At 29.5% G+C, this 20,360-nt stretch overlaps 1 protein-coding gene across 1 annotated transcript in view; it reads right to left on the bottom strand.

Moving 5' to 3' along the window:
• Positions 1 to 20,360, bottom strand: part of LOC129221025 (intermembrane lipid transfer protein Vps13-like) — a 185,690-nt gene that overhangs the window by 52,027 nt on the left and 113,303 nt on the right. The window contains exons 52-56 of the mRNA XM_054855460.1: positions 18,597 to 18,698; positions 7,206 to 7,295; positions 4,983 to 5,090; positions 3,007 to 3,093; positions 2,857 to 2,916 (exon numbers count right to left, since the gene is read on the bottom strand). Of these exons, the coding sequence (XP_054711435.1) occupies positions 2,857 to 2,916; positions 3,007 to 3,093; positions 4,983 to 5,090; positions 7,206 to 7,295; positions 18,597 to 18,698 (447 nt within the window). The remainder of the gene's footprint in view (positions 1 to 2,856; positions 2,917 to 3,006; positions 3,094 to 4,982; positions 5,091 to 7,205; positions 7,296 to 18,596; positions 18,699 to 20,360) is intronic.

The raw sequence follows: 20,360 nt of genomic DNA, 5'->3' as shown, positions 1-20,360 counted from the left end.
AAGGGGGGGGGGTTCGAGCCCCCCCCTTGGAAATTAGAAATTCCTTGCTTTAAGTACTTTTGTCTTTGCAAAAAATATAAAAATATTTCTTCTCCAGCCATTAATGAATAAATGATTAAAAATGTCAAATTTTAATGACTCTAATCTGTCCTGAAATCTGCCTCCATGGGGAAAATATCCTGCTAAACCATGGTTAAAATTTCTGAGCCCCCCCCCCCCCTTACAATTTTGCATATGGGCGCTCATGCCATAGGGCTCATGTACTAGCTTCATGTAAGTTGTATACTCTCAAACATTTAGTAGACATATAGCGTATACCCTCAAGCTTCAAAAATTTTCATATTATGGTATATTACGTATATGATTGCATACACATATTGTGAATAGTAGGTTCTGAAAGTATACCCTCAGAAAAATAGATGGAAACATCACAAGTGGAAATCAAATCAAGAGTGAAAATTTATTATATTGTAATTTGGTATTTGTTGCCATGGGATTCCACTGTATATTTAAGCCATATGCAGAACACTTATTTTTTAGGATTAGTAAAATGGTTATTGTTATCATATTTTCTTTTCTTTCATATATTTTCATTGTTGAATTTACCGTGATAAATAAACAAAAATAAAATTAATTAATTGATTAATTGAACTAAACAAAAGCTTATAAGCTGTAGTATCTTTCTAAAAAATATAATTAATGATGAAGAAAAACTGACATACTTAGTATCTAATTAGTTAGAACTTGATAAAGTATCAATCACATCCAATACCAGATAATAAAATATATCTACATCAAAACCTATTATTTACATTCCAAAGTTTAAAACTACTTTAGAAGATATAATATCAATTTGGACTTAGCTTTTAACTAGTCAAAATGTCTCGAACATACTCATACAAATTTTTAAATATACAAATTACACAACTTCAATTTTAATGCTTTTTAAAAATCATGCCACAGAACATAAAAATATCGAAGGCATTTAATTTAGATTTGAGAGCAAAAAGTTAACATTCTCAGATTGAAAAAACATAATATTTTTGCAGTAAAATAAATGTCTTCTAATGATTGAAACCAAAACCTAAATAAATAAGAAGTTGCTTAATTTATTTTTTGCTTTAAATTTAAAAATATTACTGATGTACTTCTGAACAATGTTAGTTCCTAAAATTAAATTTTATAAAATTTGAAAGAGTTGCTACCTATAACGGAACAAGTGTTCAGAGTTAAAAGCCAGGGCTCATGCAGTTTCGGAAAATGAACTTTACATGTAAATTTTACAGTAGACATGAGAGATAAAATCTAAATGTCTGCAGTAAAAGAATTAAATTAAGCTAAATTTGGTATTAAAAAAAAAAAAAAAACTACTAGTTTTTTTTAAATATTGTCTTTGTAATATTATGTCAACTGAAAACAACTCATTACTGTACACTTATGGAAAGATTGGCTTAATTAATTACTACAAGAGCTTCACACTATAGCCAGGGTTCATACTCAATTTGGATAAAAAAATTCCATGACTTTTCCAAGACTTTTTCATGACTTCATAAAAATTTTCATGACCTTATTACACGAAGAGAATAGTACCATTTAATGTCAAACTTGCCAATTTTCGGAAATAAGCCTTAGAAAAACTTTTACATGAATGCCACTACCTCATTGGAGCACTTACTTGTGAATGAAAAAATATCAGTGCAGATGGCAAAAACTAATAAATTAGTCTTGTTTGTATTTAGCATATAAATCCAAGTAAAGTAAAAATATAGTGGCATGTAATACACTGATGTTTAAATGTCTAATAAATATTTAATAAATAAGGCAGAATAGTAATAATGGGCCAAAAATTGAATGAGTTATTTTTACTAAGTTTCCAATAATAAATCCACTTCATAAAAACATTGCCCTTTGGTGTCAATAGTGCACAAATCACCCATGTAACTTGACTGTATATTTGTTCATTAAAGTAAAGCCACATTTTTCAGTAAATTCATTTTTCTAAACCAGATATTTCAACTGGCCACAATAATCAGTTTCGCGAGCTGTATATTGGGCATCAGTTTTAGAATATTATAATTCCCCTATTTTCATGTTCTATTGCCTGACTAAAGCCTTCAACATATTGAGATAAACTCTGATGAAATTATTAATGAATTTTTACAAGTAGTTGAAACAAACTTGGATGCAATTAATTGCACTTTTTGAGGGGGCGTGGCAAAATCAAGAACGTGCATGTCTACTACTATAGAATATAAAATAGAAGAAGTGCTGAAAATGATGGTGAATTCAAAATAAGTGATGCCTCAATAGTAAAATCACATAATGAAAATAGGCGAGCGGCTGTTACAGAAGCAGATGAAATTGGATTCCAAAACTCGAATTTGTTTTCGAGATCGTTCAATTTACATGCAATATTACTAAATCACTCAATATTTCTATCGCACTTTTAGCTATTGTTATTTTTTTACTACCCAAGACATTTTTCCATGACTTAAAATAAATTTCCATGACTTTTAATGAAAATATTAATTTTCCATGACTTTTCCAGGTCTGAAATTTGTTTATTTTTTTTCCATGACTTTCCAGGATTTCCATGACCCGTACGAACCCTGTATAGCTAGTCATTATAAAACTAGGATATGCAGTTTTTAATTTTCTGAATGTTTAAAAATCCACATCATGTCTACAAAACTGAAATTTAGGAAAAAGAATATTCATAATTTAAATTTTACAATAATTTCAATCACTGAAAAACCTTATGTAAAATTCAGCTAAAACTGACTTAAATTTTTTTTCCTACACACATTGTAATGAAATGAGCTTTTTAGAGATAAAAATAGAAATGAAATCAATTACTTCTTGCTTTGGCACTTTAATCCATTCACTAGTGTCCGATTCTTGAACTTCTATATCATACTAAAATCACAAAAAGGAAAAAATATCAAATTTGATGGATAATATCATACAGACAATAAAATACTTTTTATTATATAGTGAAAGTTTTACCTGACAGTTGTTCACAAGTAAGTAGTAAGGTGTGAAAACGATCATCTTTGTTAATCCAGCTTGACTCAGTTTGATTTGCACACCAAGCTAAAATAAATAATTTTATTTTTTACATAATTTCTACTATCAGGTAAGAATGCTTAATACATAAAACATACCTTTCATATGAAATACAAAAGACCCTTGTTTTAAACGAGGGTTATGTTTCACGGAAATGCCGCATAAATCAAAACTGCCTAAATTAAGATTTAATAGTAGTGTTAAATTAGGGGTCAGGTTCCATAGTCAAAAAAGAAAAAAAAAACTTTAGTGTAGTGGTAAATAAATATATATAATACATTTAATGCGTACGTCTTCCGATACACATGCGCAATGTGCATAACAAAAATGTGAAATTTAAGTGCTTATAAAAAAGAGCTAGCTATGATATTCTTTCAGCAGTCATTATTTTTCTCTGTAGTTTTTTGTGTGGTATTAACGCATCCATGACCACTTGCATCATTTCCATAACGAGATCTTCCTTCACTAACAAATCAGAAAGATTATTAGCCATTATCAAGGAATGGCTCAAAACTTTCAATGTGAAAGGCTTTTGGTTGTGTGTCATTGATGCTGGTATCCTCGTTGGTTACGTTCTCCTTTGTCTTTTCTAAAAAGCTCTTCTTCCAGCAAGCTCTGAATTGTGTGAGTTTAATAAGTTTACTTCTCAAAAGAGCTTTGGAACCAATAGTAAAAAATGCCTCCAGTCGCCCAAGCTTTCTCATTAGCACACCAAAATGCAGTCTGCAATCTCGATAGCTTCGATTTTGAAAGAGGGGAAAATTTTATTTGTTTGCAATGCTGCATCTGCATAAAATTAAAACTTATCTGCGTAAAATTAAATACAGGTGTCAAATCTTAAACCATGTATAATCAAATCAGAGTAAAATAAACCCGCGTAAATGAGGGTCTACTGTATGGGCTAAAGAAACATATTTTGAACTAAAAGAAAACAAGCAAATTACTGTCAACAGAACAAAATGAGCTGAAATAGACAAAATTTCATGCATTATGATGCTAATTTGAATGAAAGACAAAATATTTTCTCTTAAATGCAATTTGATTAAGACTCCATTTCAACCCCCAATAATTACCATGACGTTTCTATTTGTTTCTTTAAAAATCTCAATACTTTTTTGTTGATTAACTTTCTCCATTTAGAATGCACTAAGTTCATTCGATATGTTAGTAACATAGCTGGAAAAATACTGGAAAATTTACAGAAAGAGTTCTTTTAGGAGCCGCCATGAGCGAAGAAAAGTTTCAAAATTAAAAGGCTGTGCTTTTGAAAACTGACATAATGAAATAACGTTAAGTAAACTAATTTTAAGTATTCAAAAAAAATTTTAAGCTTACTTTTATCTTTTTTTGAGTTTGACAATGATGGTGTTGTTTCTTTTACACTGATAAAACTCAAAAATTGCATACAAAGGTGGAACTTTTAATCATACAGTACACCAAATGTTCAACAACAGAAAAAAAAAGAGCAATTTAATGTACAATCATGCAATCTAATCAAAATTTGTTTTTTTGTACGGAGTACAATTTGGCACCTCTGTAAACCTGACATTTTAGAGAAAAAAGGGGGAGGGGATGGGATTTTGAGAATATGCAATAATATATACATATTTTAAAAAAAATTGACTTTTAGAGACTTAAAATTAAAAAAGGGGCATTTAGGGAGAAAAGGGATCAGTTTGGAGTGCTGAATAATATTTCTACCAAACAAAAATGGTTTAAAAGAGCCCTAGATTACAACAGCAAAATTCAACAAACATAAACAAAAATAAATTATAACGCTAGTTTTATTTTACTACTCTATTGACAATTTCTTCAATTTTTACACTCAAGATCAAACAAAAGAGAAGATTTTAAAGGCTGTAGACTTCATCTACTAAAATAATAATACTAATACTATATATTAATCTTAACCTTACCCCACATGTTCTTCCATCTTTCGTTTTAGTTACGACAGTTCCTGAGCTACCAACAGCATCCAATGAAAACTTGTCAGACCATTCCGAATCTTCAACTCTCAAAGAAGCCTATAAAATAAATTATCAAAGAATGAAATTCCAATAACTTTGTAATATATGAAAGTAAAATACCGTAAGATTAAGTTTACCACATAAATTAATATAATAGTTTTAAAGCTATCCTTCTAAATTCGAACAAACAAGGATACGTAATTTTCTAGAGACAAGCTGTATACAGATTCATAAATTAAAATTGATTTTAGAAAAAGTTTAAACAAATCAAACAAATACAATTTTTAAAATATAGTTCAGGCATTAAAAAATTATTAAGTAAGGATATTTTAACGTCAAAAAATTGATATAAATAGAGCATTAATAAATATACTTGTTTAAATTGTTACTTTAGAAACTTATGGTATTTCCCATATTAAAACAGAAAAATAATAATAATAATAATAATGCAATCAAGAACATGGGTCAAAAGTCTCCAGTAAAAGCATTACTATTTTCTTGCAGACAGTAATATATATTTATACATACATTCATGGACCTATTTACACACCTGGGTGCCCCGGGGCACTGATAAATATGGTGTCCCCCCCTCCCCACACTCACACAAAAAATATGAAGGTAATTTTTGGATATTATTTTGATTGAAAGAAAACTTCAAAATATTGATTTCATACGGAAAAAGTTAACAATTAAGATGTTTTGCAAAATCATTTAATATAAATCTAAAATAAATTCCTGATTTTCACGTGAGAAAATTTTTTACAGTCGCAGATGCCGAAACTATGATACAAATGGTTAAGGTAAATCATAATGTGCTTTCTGCATTCCTTTGTTTTCTTGTAATTAAATTCATCTATAATGTCCTTATAATCAAGTTTTGCGGTCAAACTTCCTTCTATTGATAATAGAGCTAATGAAGATAATTTACTATCAGAAATGAGAGTATGCAAAGGACACTTAGTTCTCTTCAATAGCAAAAATGATTGTTCTCTACTACAATTGGAGATTGGCAAAGTCAAAAACAATTTCAGGGGTGTATCTACATTGGCAAAAAAATCCATTTACCAAGTTTATGGATTTTTTAAAAACTTTTCGGTGATTAAACTTTCTTTTCCGATGATTGAACTAATATGAATAAATTCATCAGAAAAAGATTCCTCTAAATCAAAGGAGCAGGGGTGCCCACAGGGGGGGGGGGGATTATGTCACAAGTTGCGCCATCAAAACTTTTGAGGGGGATTTAAAATATTTTAAAAATTTATTCATTTAAATTTATTTATCGATTTATGTCAAATTATTTTTTATTTTATTTTATTCTGTTTATATTTTATTTCATTTATTTATTTTGTTGGCGTGTGTGTTATTGGTGTAGCACAGAACTTTTCTAATAAAATATTAATAATAATTAAAAATAAATAAATTAATAAAAAATATTTTAAAAAATAAGTTAATTAAAAATAAATGAACAAAAAATACTTTTTAAAAATAAATAAACAAACTTTTTTTAAAAATAAATAAACAAACTTTTTTTAAAAAATAAATTAGTAAAAAATATTTTTAAAATTTTTTAAATAAAAAAGAGAGCTAAAAATAAAAAAAATAAAAAGATAAAGAGGGTTGAGAAAAATGGGGGGGGGGGGGGGAGGATTTGCGCCATTGAACTTGGGCATCCCTGCACAGGAGTAAGATTTTTAAAGATCTCTTGCACTTTCTCGAATATTTTGTCCATCATAAAACTGTTTTGGAGTTTTTTTCTGTCTTTTTGCTCAAAAAAAAAAAAAAAAAAATCTGACAAATTTGGTGCCCACTTTCCTTTAGTGCCCCAGGCCCCGAATGCCCTGCCGTAAATCAGTCCCTGCATATATTGTAATCAACAGAAAATGTCTCAAGCTAACAAATCCATAAGTTACACTTAAATAAGTAAATACATTAATAAAACAAATAAATTTTTAAAAAAATAAACTTTTAAGATGAAAATTTTTGATTTACGATTCAAAGCGCATTCTACCAAATTGCCAGATTTTATGACTGAAAATGGAGTAAATTTGTCAGTACATATACAAATACATATACACACTTCCTGGCATAAAAGGTGCAGATTAAAGCCTTAAAATAAATCTAATAGACATATGAAATGATAGTTTTAATTAAAAAATGCAAGACTTTACTTACTTTTTTCTTTGCAAAAAATGCTTTAGCTTTAAATGAGAACAACACAGGATTCATAGATGCAGGATGCACAATAAGATTATCTTCATCACCCTACAAAAAATTATAGAAATAATAAATGTCTACATTATTTTTTCACAAAACACTCTATGGAATAATTCACCCCACTAAAATATAATCTGATAGAAAAAAAATTTAAATATTTAATTTCTAAACATAGTAGCTTCTATTTTTTCATAAGGCTGTTCTTCATTGCTTAATGCCATTGAGCTTAGTCAGTACTGATTTTCACTATTTGAGTGGTTGTGTAAAAGAAGGGCATATGTGCTATGCTTAAAAGCCAGACATATGCCCTTTTTTTTAGACACCTTTTCATTTATATTCTCATACTGATTTTGCAATGAACAGTTCAGTTAAAAGCACAAACCTATGAATCATACAAGCAGTCTTGCATACTATAGACAAACATGGGAACGGAACGGTGTTTTCAAAAAAATTTTTAATCTGCTAATGTTAATTTAAAAAAAAAATTTAAATTTTTTTAAGGAATGTTTTTAAAAAAATCCCAGTTTATTTCTGCCAAAGCCATTTAAAGCACATGTGTGAAAAAAAAATAATGGATTTGGCAGTTTTCTTCAGTTGGTGAAAAATAAGCAAACTATATATTATTGTACAAAAAAATGACTTAAAGCACTTTTCTTTTTTGTCTCTTCATATTTGAATATAAATTTAATGCTTTATTCAAGGGTGAACTAGGCAAAATAATTATTAGCAGAAAATTTTACAGTTAGGATTTGTGTTCACAGAAATCTTTTCATTCTATCTAAGTTTGTATACAAGGGGATAAAAGATATATACAGTCGATTCTCAGTAACTCGAAGCCTTATAGCTCGAATGTTCTTTTATCTCAAAGTTTTTACTCGGTCCCAAAATAGTTTAGGTGATTCTCGAAAAATGTCCTGTGCATAACGCTAAGTTTATTTTATTCAATTAACTATTAATTAAATATGGGATTAACTGTTATGCTTTGATAGTACATTAAAGCAGGTATTACTCCCCAACAGCATTATTTTTTGAAAGCTTGGGTTAGCTGGAAAAAATAAAAACTTAGCGTTAGGCTTTGGGACATTTTTTCAAGAATCGCCCATTTAGTGTTTTCACTACATAGTTGTCTTTATGTCTCGAATGTGCTCCATTTAAAACGAAGTTTTTACGAGAGTTTGTTTCCATATTATAAATAAAAATGCAGCCAAAATATTTTAAACAATTGTCCCCTCTCCCCCTAAGATTGCTTTGCTTATCAACTTTCTTGAGGGGGATAATTTATTTACAATAGTGCTTCTTAATCCGCTAAGTGTTGTAAAAGTGAGCAGTAGTCGATTGGGGTGCTTTTTGCTGTGGTTGACGACTAAAATTTTATTGCTGGCTAATTATTTAGAGAATTAGAATTTTAGCAAACATTAAACATAGCTTTTATTTTTGGGATAACTAAAATAAGCTTTTAGGACAAACAGACGTTTAAAAGCACTATGAACTGAAATCAAGAATATATATGGGGCATATAACAACTTAATAAAGTTTTAAATTGAGGGGGGGAACAATGTAAACGATCAAGAATAACTTTTTTTTTGAAGTTCTATCTTAATAAAATTTATTCTCCATAAAGATATCTTTACATGTTACTAGTAATTGATTTTATTCAAACTATAAGTGTTAGTTTATCCATTGTGCACTATTCCTGAAAAAGAAAGTAAAAATTATTCCTCGGAATGCTGGGAGAGGAACTTCCAATAACTCGAACTACCGATTACTCAAAGGTTTTAGTATATTACTCTTGGAACTTCCAAGTTATTGTGAGACTGTATATCACATACATATACCTGGCACAACTATATAAAATAACACACTCTTAATAAATTTAACAAAAAAGCTTCTACAGCTGTGTCATTGATTCAGGTTTAAATTTTTAAAGGTTGTGCTTCCAATTATGAAAAAAGGTATTTTACAGTTGATGACTCTTTTAAGGAGACAAATAAAAGATGCATTGAAAGAGCTCCTAGAAACTCCAATATGAGACGTGCAATAGAAATCAGATTAATAGAGTAATGCTCCAACAAGCAACATAAGTTTGGAAAATTTACGAATAAACTAATAAAAAATTGAAAAAATCAGACTTTTTAACTTTTCATAAACATGCAACCTAATCAGGCCCGGTTCTTAGGGTAGGCGGCCGCCTAGGGTGGCAGATTTTAGGGGTGGCAAATTTCGAAATTGAAACATATTTTTTTTAAATATGAATATATGTTTCAGCGTTATAAAATTCACTGCTTCAATGGCTAAAAATAATAATAATAATTTAGAGTGCGTACCAGTGTTTGGATATGAAAAACATAGTTCAGAATTCAACAAGAAATCTAATTTAATTTTAGAGGCGGTAAATTGCGTGACTTTAAAGTCATTTAAAAATACTAATGTCCGTTTCAGGGCCATAAGTTGCACTACTTTGATATTTAAAAAAATATTTTAAAGTGTGTACCAGTGCTTGGATACACAAAACCTAGTTTGGATTAATTTTAAGCACTTTACGATTATTTTTATTTTATTAATATATTATTATCACATATTATTATTATTCAATGGGAGGGGGCGATACTTGTCAATATTGCCTAGGGCGGTAGAACTACTAGAGCCGGCCCTGAACTTAATGGCTATAAGTGCATAATTTAAATGTTTTCTTTTGCGGTATGTGCATCCGGATTCAATTCATTATCATTCTCTTCATTTATCTGAAGGAAATGGTCAACACTCTCAAAATGGTCCATAATCTTTGGAAACCTACAGTATTTATATTGCATCTTTAAAATATTTAATGCATATGGCATTAAATAATTAAAAAAGTAACCGTAAAATATAACATTACAATTATGTTAAGATGACTATCTAAAACATCAAATATAGCATAGTCGTCAAGTCTCTGTTTTTTATTTTTTGGAAAAATCAAATAGCAAAGGGAAAAAACTAATATAAGCTAAGAAGATGCATAATCCAAATCATCACAAATATTTAATCTCTTTATTGGTATTTGTTAGGGTTCAATACGGATTTCTATCATAAATGCACATGTCAATTACACAGGGATGTCAACAGCACCTCGAAAATGGCGAAACTCCGCGGCTTTGCAAAGAAGTTCTTTTGCTCCGCATTTCCCGGACGAAAGCAAAAAAGCGCTAAATTGTGCTATTGTATCATAACAAACATGTAAACATGGGAAATTAAAGATGCTTATACTCAAAGATTGAAATAATGTTTAAAGCTGTTTTATTAATTTAAAAATAAGTATTTTTATAGTACTAATGCTTAAAATAGTTTATTAAAGAAAAAACCCATTAACCACCTTAGCATAACATACCTTTTAATTCTTCATGAAAATTTGATTACTTTATTTAAAATAAAAACTAGAACTTTGTCCAAATGCATCAAAATTAAAAAAATAATAATAATAATAAAGCCATAAAATCATATTACGTGACAAATGTATTAACAATATTGAAGAATATTTTGGAAGCTTTTATTAGAAAAACCACAGTGCTGGGTTTAAAATTCAAGAAAAAAGAAGAAGAAGAAGGGGGGGGGGGAACGGAAGTCCTGTGCATAACCAGAGTACAATCACCCAAGGCAACCATATTCAAATCACCTACTTTTACTTAACAAATGAATGTTTTCAATGTAATGACAGAAAAAAGACTCTTAGGGTAATTAACAGTCTATCAAAGGTTCAAAGCATTTATTGATAGTTAAAAACACAGCTAAGCAAATATTTTCCCAAAACATTTAACAAAAAAAAAAAAAAAAAATGTGCATTTTACTGTGAATATATTTCTACATATTAATATGAACAAATATCCATACGATATGTATAGTACTTACTGCTACTGCCAGAATTATAATCTAGTATAGATAGAATTGAAGTGGGTATGTGTGCTAAATGGTTAAGCTAACAGGTGACAAACAGATGGATAGCAAAAGAGGTTCTACTGTACATACCTTTCATTGCTTATTCTTGATCCGTTAAGATTTGTCTCTTACTTTAAATTAATTTTTCAAAAGTTTGGCACAAATATCATTAAATGTAAAAGAAAATATATACTAGCAAAACAAAATAACTATTCTAGTTACACAACTATTACAGGAAAAAAAAGTTTCTAAGCAATTACAATTGCAGTTCTTTAGCACTCGCTAAACTATTCTTCCATAATTGTGAAGGCTGTAGCTAAAATTATACTGCCGTGTGCAGGTAAAGGGCAGTAACTTCAAATTTTTCATTTTTTGCATTTTTGTCATCTATTGTACTTTATCTTTATGGTACAAGCTTGCTCTTTTGGTTTCTGTAGGAAAAAAAAGTACAATACCAACATTTTCCTACTGTTAGTATTGAATCCACCACACATTTCTTCAAGTATTTCAAAAACTCATTTCTGCAGATACTGCCATTTACCTGCACACGACAGTACAGTTTGTTTTATTTTATCGAGTAGTTGAAAAACTTCATGCTTTTAATTCTCTTTGTGTTTTCAGTTTAAAATAAAAAGAAAAAAAGATTACATGAACAATTCAAATTTCAATAAAGAGAGAGAACAGGAAAGCTAAAGCATTCCAATTTCTGCATGTTTTTGTAGCTTACCTTTACAACGTGAATTGAGCAAAATAAAACAGCTTTGAATAAATATAAATTAATTGCATTTAATTCAACAAAACAGGAACTAAGAGCTAGAACATTTACTTTTGTAAAAAAAAAAAAAAAAAATAATGGAAACAAATACAGCTGTAAAGAACAAAATATAGAGCAAAGTGAAAAATATCATAGGTAAATCAGTAACTTTAAATGATTGAAATAATTAAAAACGTGTATTACTGTAGAATAATAGTTTATGTATATTTTAGAATAAATAATTTTGAGAATTGTAAAACCATTTGAATGATGTAAATGTTTATGTATTAAGGCTTTAAGAATTATTGAAACAATGAAATTACACTAAGTGATGAAATATTGAGTGCAAACACTAAAAACATTATATGCATATAACAGGGGTGCCCATATCCCCCAAGAGCAATGCCTTACCCCTCCCCTGCAATACCAGGAAGACCCCAGCCATAAAGAGAAAAATACCCTTACAAACAACCCCATAAGAATTGCAATGGCACAGTTAGCCCCATGGCTCTCCTGATGAGCACCCCTGCATGTAGGTTATTTGAACACCCATTGAATGCTGTGAAATTCATTGAAATTGTATCATTTGCAAAGACGCAAAAACAACAATCAATGCAAAAGCAGAGTGAAAACAATGAAGTGCAAAACCATGTTTTGATAGCACTTAAATAAATTTAAGAAGAAAATGCAAACTGAGAGGAGGGAGGAGAAGCAATCAGAAGACATTATACATGCAAAACATTTGTAAGCTCGGGAGTTTTAATGAACGATTCCTTTCATAAAAATATACTCTGAAACCCAAGGGTGGATCCAGAAATGTTTCAAGTAGGGGGTGGTTGATTTTTTAACTTAACTTTTACTATGTATCGGATTACACATGCTGGGGGGGGGGGGGGTGAACTACGACCAACATTTTTACCTAAAACAATTAAAATATAGAGATTTATCCCAGGAGAGAAATTGAAAGAGTTGTTTTAAAATTCCGTTTAAGAACTTCAATTTTGTAAATATTATCGGGGAATGCTTCGAAACTCCCTCCCCCTAACATTGTGGAATGTCGTCTATAATTGTGTTGCTTAAAACTCCAGCTTCAAAAAAATCATTGGGGGAAAGACACTAAACCCATTCTTTCACCTAACGTTACTTGAGATGTCTAAAATCAAATCTTTAAGACTTAAATTTCTAGGCCTTTAAACGCATTTATAACTAGGCCTTTAAACGCCTCCTCCTAACATCTCCAAAGATCATCTGAAATTTTCTTTTTGAAAGTTCAATTCTGAAAGGTTTCCCTTTCCTTTCCTTAACATCATCAAAAACGGCCTACACTAGTTATAGAGTTTCAATTCTGAAAAATTACTGGTGTAGAGTCCCTCAAGGGAGGGGCGATCGCCACCATTGCCCCTCCCTTGTATCTGTCCTTGCTGAAGTCACACAGCAGAAATAATTTTTTTGCGTTACGTTTCTGATTTAAGTTATCCTCTTATTAGTTTAACCAAAAAAAAAAAAGCTAATTGTTGCAATAAAAGAAAAAAATAATGATAAGCTGCAAATTTAAAAGTGCATTTGCAAAAACGAAAAAGCGATATAAAGCTTCAATGTTTGCTTTTTGAACAAACTGCCAAAGTATGAGCAAACTCACAGAAACAAGGGACTGAGAAGACGAGCGTGATCCAGAATCATCATTATCTGACAAGTCGGAAAGCTTGCAGAAAATTACACAACATTAATCACATTTAATGCACAATTTTAAAGTAATAACATAAAACTGAAGTTGAACACAATAAAAGAAATGAAAAACTATATAATTATGATTAATATTAAGCAAAATTTAATTAAAATTTTAAATAAATTTTAGGCAAATATATAATAGAAGGTTACTACAGAAAAGTTTAATTTTTTTAATAAATAGACATACATCACATGTGTGTGGTACAAAAATCACCTTAACTGCTACTATAAGTTAATGTAAACGAAATTTAAGTCAACGTTGAATGAGCAAACGTTCACTAACAAGAATCAGATATCATCATTGTGATGGTAAGTTTTAGACTTAGTTTTACTGTTATGGGCACAACATTTTTCATTGCTTCTTTTGACAGTATTTTTACCTTTAAGTTTATGTTCCATTTTTAGAAATGCTAACCAGGAAATTTTTTTGTATCATCACACAAAATAATTTTTTCCAGTTTCTTACTTATCAGTAGTTTGTTAGATAGGTGAAATTTTTGTATTTGCCAAAAAATATAAGATCTGGAAAAAAAAAGAATTTTGGAGTAAAATTTAAGATTTTCAACAGACAATAGTGAATAGTGTTTTGTTATCAGAGTATGTTGTAGAGGTAGCAAATAATGTGATGAGCATAACAGTACAGTATTGTATTGTATTAACATCAACAAGTTTTGTTAATGCAATACTAAAGTCATCAACTATAACTTATGTTGGAACAAAACAGAAAAAAAGAACCATGTTCAATTTTCCTTTCCGAATTTTATTTTTAACTTGAATTACTCTATTTCTTCAGAGCAAGTTCACGGTGCTCATGTTTTTCTGAAATGCTGTCCTACTATGAAAATCAAGTTGTCCTTATTTTTTTTCAAAACTTTCAAACACTTGACTCACATTTTGACATAAAAATCTTAATTTCACTCTAAAAATGATTTTTTTTTTTTTTGAAAATTTCAACATTTGTCATTGCAATTATGAGGATAGAATGCAGCTTCAAAAATTTCTTAAATTAAATTATAAGAACTCTTTTTAGATATATTCATACTTAAAGCAAGCAACTGATTCAAACTAAAAAATACAGATTTAAAAAAATTAGAATCTGGTACAGCTTAATGTTTAAAAAGATAGTTTCACGTTTTCAAAAAGCATTTTCTTTTAATGTATTTCCTCAAAAAAAAAAAAAAAAACTGAAGTTTATTTTTTATTAAGTTCTAGACATGGAAAATACATCCAGCATATTAAAAAAATTAAATGCGACTTTTGATTCAAATTTCAATTTTTTTTTCAACTAATTATTATTTTTATTTTTTTGTTGCAAAAAACATTAAAAACAAAGTTGCTGTATATGCACAAATTTAACATACTATTGAAAGTAAATTAACATTTTACAAGTCTAATAAGATATTGAAAGCAATGCAAGAAAAAAGCCAAATTCATACACAAATGAGGATTTATCTCACAAACATAAGAAATGAGCATTACAATTGTAACAAAACATATGCAAAATTGAAACAAACATTTGAAACACTTGTAAAATGCGCTTTAAAGTTAGTATAAACTCCAAAACCTTCACAGAAAATTGTAAATTTAAGCACACATGAAAAAAAAATATATGGTTAAAAATCAAGCTCAAACAAAAAACAAGGAAAATTAAAGTAAGCACTGAAAATATTTAAAAAATTCCAAAAGTTCATGCAAATTTTAAAATTTTGAAAGTCACCTTGCGATTCTTTCCCTCAAATTTCTCAAACTTCTTTGAACGCTGCGCAAAGAGAAACAAGGTAACACATATAGAAAGCAAGCAATATAACATGAGTTGTCCGTTTGAAAAAAAGAAATCGATTGGCAATAGATTATGCTAAAATTAAACAAAATAGTACAAAAACAAAAACGCTATTCAACAAACATTGTAAATTTCATCATTAACGCAAATTAAAAATTTATTAATTATGTAAAAGTAAGTATTATCTGTCCAGAAAATGCAAATATTCAGATCCTTATTTTATGCTTAAAAAAAAAAAAAAAAATCAATATCATACTGGTATCATACACAATCTAAACTGGAAATAATTCCCATTTGCTTCACTGAATTATTTATATGCTAAACAAGAATCTCACAAAAATAAACTAAAACCAATAATCACAAAGAGATTTAACCATGAAGTTGTTTCAACAAAGTACTTTTCAATAAAAATCCACATGTTCATTTTGTATTCTTCAGAAAATGTTTGCCAAATCTAAATGCAAGCAAAGCAGCATGAAATGTTTAACCATAAAACTATTTTTGCAGTGGTTCTTTCTCTCAACTCAGAATTAAATCTAGGTCAGAATAAATTAAATCTAGCAAGAATCATTAAAAATTACTTTTGAGAAAAAAAAAATGCATTAATCTAAAATTATTCAGCATCTAAACTGGCATTAGATTTGTCATACATCATCATATACAAGCACCAAATAATTCACAAAAATAAAATGCTATACTCAAAACGACATGTAAAATGCTGGATAACATGTTACTAACTGAAAAGGAGAACTTTGGTAGGTTTTAGTAATATTTTATTTTTATTTAAAAAAAATTTTCCATCTTTCAATGGGGCTGCATTTTAGGCCTCACCTTGGCAGGCCTAGTGCCCTGATATATGGCTTCCAGTCTTTTTGTGCCGCAATTAAAGTGTGGATGAGCAGCGTTATAGTTGAAGCATGATAAAAAGCGAGATGAATGACTTAATGCATAAAAAAAATATCCAGCTACTTGGTATATGGTCTCTCTCTCTTTTACTTTTTTTGTCTGAATTGTATTTTTCCAAATTAAATATGATGGATCTTCCAGCAAATTTACGTCCTCAAAAGCTTTATTTTCAACTAAAAGTTTTAATTTTTTTCAATTCTCTTAAATAAGAAAGTCTACATCAGGAGAATCTACATCAGGTGCAGCTGATTTCTGCTATTTCTGTCGCCACCACAATGTGTAAGAATCAAAGGAAAATGTTATAACTGCAAAATGAGGCAAAACATCTTACTCAAAAAAAAAAAAAAAGAAAAGGAAATTTTACAATACACCACTAGAGATATCTTTGGAAAAAAATCCCCTTTACTCCTTAAATAAAGGAAATATTCTGTTTCGAAAAATTTCCCATGCTAATTGAAATCTAAAAGTAAAGAAAATACTATTATGTTCAAGAAACATTTTTCACTCTAATTTCAACCTAAATTATCATGTTCATCACCCCTGCAAAAATCTTGACTATATTTTTTACAATTTTGTACAAATAAACAGCACATGAGTGAACCTGAAAATACATCTTGACTATATCTCCCCCCCCCCCCTCGAGTTCATTTGGACATGGTTTCTCATGGCCTCTGTGCAAAAGTATTTAAGTGGATGCATATATAACTCATATAACTAAAAATGGCTAGTTACAGAAAACTCAAATTCTTCATGTAGGATCCGTGTGCACCTCACCTCTCAATTGCAATCAGATTTTTGCAAAATGTGCTAACTTATTTTTGTGGCAAATCAACGTTGATTTGGTTTCTAAAATGAGGATATTTATTCGAAGATATCTATCTCGAAAGCGTGGCATTCATTGACTGTCAGCAACACAGATCTGCCAAACAGCTTTTTACTACACTTGAACTTGCTTATAATGAGCATAAAGTTACTGTAATATTTGCTAGTTATGAAAAAAGTTCTCATAAAAATCAAGGTCATGGGAAAAATCATAAAATTTCACACAAATTATTTTTTTTTATTGCACAGTACCAAAGAATTTGGGAAATTTACTTTAAACTTTTATTGTCTCCTTCTTGCACTATTTTTCTTCAGGAATACCCATGAACTGCAAAATTATTGTCTTTTGCACTCCAGGCTTTGAAAAAAAGTTTCTGCAGTCAAAACCACTGTGTTGAAAGTTGTTCAGTTTCAAATTCGTCACACTTATCATTGTAGCTTTCATTAGTTCTTTCTGACCCGCATTAGCTTGAATTTCAACTAAAATATCCTCAGAAGAATATCACAGATTTTGGCATCAAAAAATTTATAATTTTCAAATGCTTCTCTGCTACATCAATTAAAAAAGAGGGTCCACTCGTTCATGGGATTTATGACTTTAGACAGATAAAGAACTTTTTTGAGAAAAGGTAAGCTGAGCTGGAAGTCAATGCAAATTTTAGGAGTCACAAATCTATTATACAATTTAAGAAATGGTTAATTAGTTCATTTGATTTATTCTCATTAAATAAGGATTATTGTTATAAAGAGACTCATTGCATGAAAGTTTGACTGTAGCCATAAAAATTCAACAATAGTAAATGATTCCTCAGTGTCATTATTATTTATTATATTAGGTACGATTATTGCTAGTACCAAATTCAATTTTAGTTTATCAAAAATAATATACATACACTGAAGTTAAGTGGTTAATTGTTTCAATCATCAATTTCTTTTTTGACGCACTAAGTTGCTACATAACAGGTTGAACAGTTTCCGCACGTTTTGAAAAACCAATAAATGCACCTAATTTTCAACAATTTCATATTATTCAGGTATCATTTCAAGTTAATGATGATAAATAAATAAAGAAATAAATAAAACTGTAAGGACATTCTCTTTCAGTTTTGTTGCTTATATATTAGTAACTAAATCATGAGCAATGACTGCCAGTGATTTACACGTGACATAAATAAATTTAAACATGCATTTAAAAAGAAATTAGGACCATTCAACATAAATCAATAACAAATTCTCCTAAGTGTTGTATTGCTCCTCGCCCTTTCCTCTAAATTTTTCAAAACAAAAATTTGTTCAAAGAAATTCAAAACTTCCAGACGTTAATAAACTCTGGCTTAGTTCAAAAGTTACTCAATTATCAAATATATTATGTTGAACATTCAGACTTTTAAAACCAATGAAAAACTATCAATATCTTAACTATAGAAATATATACAATTAATGTACTCACTCTGTAAGTTAGCATCAGACCAGTCTTATTAATCATACAAAACGGGGAATAAAGCTGCATTATGAGAGAGCCTTTTGACTTTTGAATGTGCATTCCTAATTCCTGAAATGTGTAACAATCTTTAAGAAAAACAATTACCCTCTAATCACATATGTGAATAATTATACTCATTCGAAATGATTTATTGGAGGAATAGTCTAAAAATGTATTAATGGGAAATATATATACATTTCTTTACAAGTCTAGCAAATTTTAACTCTAAAGATTTAATCGAAATCCACTATATCATTTCAGGCTTTAATTTTCATTGTTTTCTCTTCAAAGAAAAAATAAATAAATTAAATTAAAAAATTAAAAACAAAATAAAGAAAGCTAAACTAGTTCATGCACACTCACACAAAATATTCCTAGGTATGACTTGATCACTGGGTAAAGATGTACAACATAATTGTCAAAAAAGAAAACAAAAAATAAAATACATACATACACACACACACAGATGCATATACTGCAGTGGAAAGAAAAAAAGGCAGAATTTTTTTTTTTTTTTTTGCATTTTTACTGTACTTTAGCTTTACTGCATAAGCTTGCTTGTTGGATTTCCACTGAAAATAAAGCACAAAAGACCCCTTCAAATTCCAATATTTCTCTATTGCGTGTATGGAATCCAAAATGCATTTCTTCAAATTTCTCAAAAACTTTTATTTTGCCCTTTACCATCCCGCGGCAGTATATAAAAGTGTGTGTGTGTCTAGACATTAATAAATAGTGGGACCTCGATATAAGGTCACCCCTCGAGACATCATGAAACTGACTTTGTAAGCGGGATGATCTTATAACCGATTCATGTACATTTATTAATGAATAAACAAGTACATGCATTAATTCTTTTTAAAATTTAATACGGTAAAAACATCAATAATTATGTTAAAATAGTTTAATGGATTTGAATCAATTAAAATTTTTGGAAGCAATAATAATTTTTGAAATGAATTTTTAGATCTTTCATTTAAGGTAAAACTGCATACAAATATGCCCAAGCAGAGAACTGATAAGCAACTTACCTAACTTAAAATTTTCATAAATATAGGACAGATAGTTTTTTTCCTCAGTTGAAGCACAACGGTTTTTAATTGGTTTCTGAAAATGTCTTAGGCTTCTCATGACTGGTAAAAAAGTGTGATATGTACACGCTGAGTGCCCTCATTATTGCTTCATATTTTAGGGTCACTAGTAATACTTTCTACTGCATTTGGTGCCCAACATGCTACGTTAATAGGAATACGACTTTTCGTTTTTTATAGATCCTATATTGCGGAAAGTTTTTGGAAGTGAATCTATAAAGCACTGAAATCATTTAAAGAAATCAGACAGAAGTGACCTTATAAGCGATGAATACATTATGACCCGACCATATATCCAATAAGACATAACATAGAATTCCTATTCAATGAGCCAGGACTTAAGAGGAGGGATTTTATATGCTGGGTGACCTTATAAGCGAGTGACCTCCAGTGGCATAGCTACACTTTCTGCCGCCCGGGGCCGTTCCTCGATTTGCCACCCTTTTTGATGGGAAATAGTTGACACATTAAAGAGTCAAAAGTATTTTAGTAAAATTTTGATAAACAAGAAAGGGAAACTTTTTTCCCTTCTTATTTTTCTTGCAAAAGAAAAATAAAGTAATTCAGAGCTCCAACGAAACATTCCAAAAGTTAAGTCAAAATTAGGAATTTTAAGCAATTTTCAGCAACGCTTAGAAAA

Source organism: Uloborus diversus, chromosome 4, assembly GCF_026930045.1.
Source record: "Uloborus diversus isolate 005 chromosome 4, Udiv.v.3.1, whole genome shotgun sequence".
NCBI lineage: Eukaryota > Metazoa > Arthropoda > Arachnida > Araneae > Uloboridae > Uloborus > Uloborus diversus.
Note: the sequence above shows the minus strand (reverse complement) of the source record. Positions and strands in the feature narration are given on the sequence as shown.